A 4,969-nucleotide genomic window follows, 5' to 3' on the forward strand; every position below is an offset into this window, starting at 1 on the left:
CCTGTAAACATTTTTTTCTCCTCTCCAAAACAAAGTTCATCAATAAAATAAAATAAAAATTATAGAGAAATAAGAAAAATATTTTTAAAAATTAAATGCATAAACGCATTAAGTCCAAAATTAACTCTTGATCATCTCAGTAGATTAACATAATTGACCTAATTTGACTTTTTTATTGGCAAAACAAAATTATTTGTTTTTTTTTAAAAAATAAAAATAAAACAACTTTGTTTGATTGACTTGAATCAACTTATAGGTTAGCCTATACAAACCCATGACACAGGTCTTTAACCAAGTCCTAGGCTGAGCTTAATTACCATTGATATATATCAACCCAAGAAAAGAAGATTCACAAGCTGATTTCTATGGTGATAAAGGTGAAACCATGGTTTTGGAAGATGATGTGTTATAAAAGGTGCAACAGTAATCCTTGGTTCAAATACGTTTCAACGTTTCTGATGCAAGAAAATATTGCCATTCTATCAAAAAATTAAAATCCCCATGGAATGAATGGTGGAAGCATGTTCATATTCATACTATTCAAAACAAGAATAAGAAACACACCGCTTGTTGCATCTAAAAGCTCTGAGTTTAAAACCATCACAATTGCTCAATGAGGTAAACTTCACTGGAAGTTGTATGATTAGTTCTCCGATGAAATTTGAGCTGAAAACTGGACTCATTTACCACAACAAAGCTGTTATTGTTAATAAGCGAAGTCAATCGAATTTTCCCAGCACCAGAGATTCAAGCTTTTGTAACCAATTCACATACTGACCGAGCTCCTTCTTGTGTAGGTGTAAGAGGAGGAAGTTAGTTAGGTTTTCACCAATACCCTTGGCTATCAAGTATCCCTTAAGTGCATCTTGTAAATCAGAGTCCAAATCACTGCAGATATATGAAGACAAGAATTAAGTGAGACGAACACGTCCTCAAGCATAAAAGAAGATATCTCGAGTAACCAGTGGAATAGGGTTTCATTATTACTGGAAATGATATCGCAATAAAGGCATCACAGACAAATTCCAGAGTTACACCTAGTTGATTTGGAATTTGAAGTGCAGTTAGAATCGGAGGGCATTCAACAACATTCAAATGCACAAGAATTATATAAATCCACGTATGCATCAAAACCAAAACATCACTCAATATAATCCTGGTTTCTACTCAGATTACCATAAGCTACAGTACAGTCTCTAAATGGATAACATTACCTAGAAAACCTGCTACAAAGGATGACCCCCCGGATGTTATATTGAATCTTTCTTTTTGTCCAGTATCTAAAATCAAAAAGACTTAGCTTGCCTGCCAGATACAATTTTTCCATTCAAGACTTGAAAAACATGTTACATTATACCATCTTTTGGTTTCTAGCTTCTGCAGATAACAGCAAAAAATAAATACCAAATCATGATATGCATTTGGAATAAATGCCTCAACACACCAACTCTCAAGATCACTAGGTAAAGTCAAAGCACACTATCTAGTGAAAAGAAAATGGATAAAGCTAAAGATGAAAAGGAATGACCCATCAGGTTAATCCTTGACCCTTTTTGGCATAATGCATAGATTTCCCCCATTGATCTACTGAATACTGGATATTCAATCCAACATAAACTGCTTCGAGGCATCCAATCAGGTTAAGGGAAAAAGTGGGACTAAGGTATCTCTTAGGTTAAGTTTTAGCAATTAAGAATGCAACCTAACATGCTAGAAAGTGCAAAGGAATAATGGGAAGACATGGACCAAACCAGAAGATGTGATTGCTGAGAAAGAAAGAATAACGAATAGCAGGATATCTTAGAAGGCAGCCATTTCAAAAAGACTTACCCTAAACTAGACAAATTATAACTTGGGATTCACCTTCAAGGTTTGCAAAGAGCTATAAATTCCTTTACTTTAGATAAAGAAAATAGAATATATCCTTTGCAAAGAGCTATAAATTCCTTTCAACTTTTAGATAAAGAAAACAGAATATATCCTTTGCAAAGAGCTATAAATTCCTTTCAACTTTTAGATAAAGAAAACAGAATATATCCTTGAAAATCATCATAATCAGAATGCAATGCTAGCCTTGCTCCCAAGGGAAACTCATCTAGATTCACATAGATGTATAAAAATCTGTTCAAGAGATCTCATCTTAAACCAAAATCCACTATTTTCCCCAGTAAGGTCCATTTGAATTTAGAAACTGATTTCACCAACGCTAAACATTTTTGCTCTGAAAATATCAACATTCATATATCCAGCAATGTTCTTGTCATTCATGCCATCTACTTCAATCAATGATCATATCTCAGACAATTATTCAAAAAATGGGAATGACAGGAATGCAAATATTACACACAAACAAGCAACTTGAAAATTTTATCTACAATCTGCAAACTAACAAAAATACATAATATGGCTCGAAAAGTTTACCTGAATGAGGGGCCTCTGTAAGCTGAAGGCTTGGGACAGGTTGTCGTCAAGTGGAGATAATGTGCACTATAAATGTGAAACCGCGACCCACCTATACCTTTCTCAGAAACCCCACAATCAAACTGTAAAACAGAGTTCAACCCAGGCTTCTTCACACACACCTTCATCAAAACTTCCCGTGGAAATATTCCTCCTTCTGCAAACATCTCCTGCCCCAACAAAGCTGAAACAGCAACCTCTTCACCAGACTCACATTTTCTCCGCAAAACCACATCCTGCGACTCCAATGAATCCCAATCCACCTTAAAATCTCCCAAATTACCACTTTGATTGTCCTGAATCCGTGTTAAAAACATATAAAATTAAAAAAACACAATTTCTTCAAGCTTGTAAAACAAACTCATACCTGTTCTAATTAACAAAACAGAAAATTATATGTTTTTCCCAGTTGCTTTTCCACACAAATATACACTAACTAGCTCCATAGTACTTTTAACGCTAAACTCATTTTCAATACTCATAGAAGACTGAAAAGATTCCAACTTTACTTCTACTTTTAACACAAGCTCACATCTTTTTGATTCCACAACTGTCTTAACCACCAAACAAGTAATGGGTCATCACCAACGTTCTGCCACATGAACATACCCTAACTAGCTTCGTTTTACTTTCCAACACTAAAACCCATCATCACATTTGCTTTCTTTCCATTTCTTAATAAATTCCAAACATCAAATGGTAAATCAAACACCAAGAAAATAAAGGGTTTGCTTATTAAGTGGAAACTAAAACCATTATCCAATACCCAGATGGAAAGATTTGCACAAAATTATGGGATTTTAAGAGAGAGACCTGGAAGGGAGTAGTTGAGAGTTCGTGTTTGATTTCGGACTGCAGGATTTTGACCAAGCCCAGATTCTCAAGTGCTTTGCGACCCTTCCGCAAGATTGGGGTCACTCGAGGCATTTCTTGCAAGATTTTTAGCAGAAATTGCTACAGAAACTTGGCGTGCAGGATTATAAGTGTAGATTGTTGCAGATGATGAGCCCAGGCTTAGCTCTCGAGTCTTGCCAATAGAACGGCACCTGCTGAGATGGACTGTAAATGGGCATTTGAGTTTTTTGTCTACTGGCAAGGTGGGCTTTCGACTATCATAAAAGATTCAATCATAGGAAATTAGATATCGTACAGTATTTTATAAAATTTTAATTATTTTTTATTTAAAATTAATTATTTTTAATATTTTTAAATTGTTTTGATATATTGATATCAAAAATATTTTTTTAAAAAATAAATAAATATTATTTTAATATATTTCTAAACAAAAAATTATTTTAAAAAATAATCATAACTATACTATCAAACACTTTTAATTTAATTGATTAGCTTAATGTATCATGAGTGTTTATACATTATTTTGATCCTCTTTTTAGTTTTCTTTTTATTTTCTTTTTAGTGTCTTCTAAGAAAAAAAAACAAAAGGCACCGATATTCTGACCATTGAACGTGTTTTTTTTTCCTTGGGTTTTTTCATTGATTGATATAAGGTATTCTAAGCCTTTTTGCATCTTGATGTGCACTGTCTTCAATCATCTTCACAAACCATGAAGCATGGTTGAACTGTATCATAGTTTTAAGCTTCTTGAAGGACTCTAAAATCTTTCCCGTGAATTTATTGCAGGATAAATCAAGTGTTGCGAGGGCAATTTGAAATTTAGAAAACTCAATCTCCAAACCTTCCCAGGCCAATGTTACAGAATAAACATAAGAAGTAGATAAATTTTTTCCCCTCATGTAATCCATAACCTGATCAACGCTCATCATGGCTTTGAAGTTGTTGAAATACTCTGTTGGCAAAGGACCACTCAAGCTGCTGTTGGAGAGGTCAAGAACCTGTAATTTAGAAAAAGAGTCCCTGACAGTTGGACCCTTCAAAGAACCATGGAGTTTATTTGACCTTAGAATAGTAACCTCCAACTTTGGAAGCATTTCTAAAAGGAAGGGAATGTGTCATTTATCATGTTGTTGCCGAGGTCCAGAAATTATAAATTCACATAATTGATGACGGATGGTGGTATCACCCCTTTCAATTGGTTGCCATTGAAGTTTAGATATCTCAAATTATTCCCCTCTAAATAGATTGAAGGGATATTGCCGTGGAGATTGTTGACACCAAGATGCAACACTGAGAGTCTATCACTGAAGTTTCTCAAGCATTATAGGAGGAATCCACCAAAGCCATTATTGGACAAGTCTAGAATCTCTAGGAACTTCAGCTCCTAAATGACAGAAAAGATGTTCCCAGTCAGTTTATCATTGGAGGAAAGCATAAGAACTCCCGAATTTTCATTCTTGAAAACTGAAGGTGGGATCTGGCCATACAAGTTGTTATGACTGAAATCGATATACTGTAATGAATTATAAAGGAACGAACTTATCTGGCCATACAATAGGTTATTGTGAAGAAAAAAAAGATGCAAAGAAGGCATGGAAAACAAGGAGGATGGAACTGTTCCATTGAGCAAGTTGGGAGATAAGTCGAGAAAGT

General features: G+C 34.6%; 1 protein-coding gene across 1 annotated transcript; it reads right to left on the reverse strand.

The window, feature by feature from the left end:
- Positions 1 to 389: 389 nt before the first annotated feature.
- Positions 390 to 3,536, reverse strand: LOC133688628 (mitochondrial acidic protein mam33). Its single transcript, XM_062108175.1, has 3 exons — positions 3,274 to 3,536; positions 2,422 to 2,756; positions 390 to 888 (listed from the first exon to the last, which is right to left on the reverse strand). The coding sequence occupies exons 1-3, from the start codon at positions 3,385 to 3,387 to the stop codon at positions 720 to 722; spliced, it is 618 nt and encodes a 205-aa protein (XP_061964159.1). The 5' UTR covers positions 3,388 to 3,536; the 3' UTR covers positions 390 to 719.
- Positions 3,537 to 4,969: the final 1,433 nt, after the last annotated feature.

Source organism: Populus nigra, chromosome 3 (assembly GCF_951802175.1).
Source record: "Populus nigra chromosome 3, ddPopNigr1.1, whole genome shotgun sequence".
Classification (NCBI taxonomy): domain Eukaryota; kingdom Viridiplantae; phylum Streptophyta; class Magnoliopsida; order Malpighiales; family Salicaceae; genus Populus; species Populus nigra.

Coding starts and splice junctions, on each gene's coding strand:
- LOC133688628 (XM_062108175.1), bottom strand. CDS start 3,387: ATGCCTCGAGTGACCCCAATCTTGCGGAAGGGTCGCAAAGCACTTGAG. Junction 2,757..3,273: donor TCTCAACTACTCCCTTCCAG/GTCTCTCTCTTA, acceptor ACACGGATTCAG/GACAATCAAAGTGGTAATTT. Junction 889..2,421: donor TACAGAGGCCCCTCATTCAG/GTAAACTTTTCG, acceptor ATATATCTGCAG/TGATTTGGACTCTGATTTAC.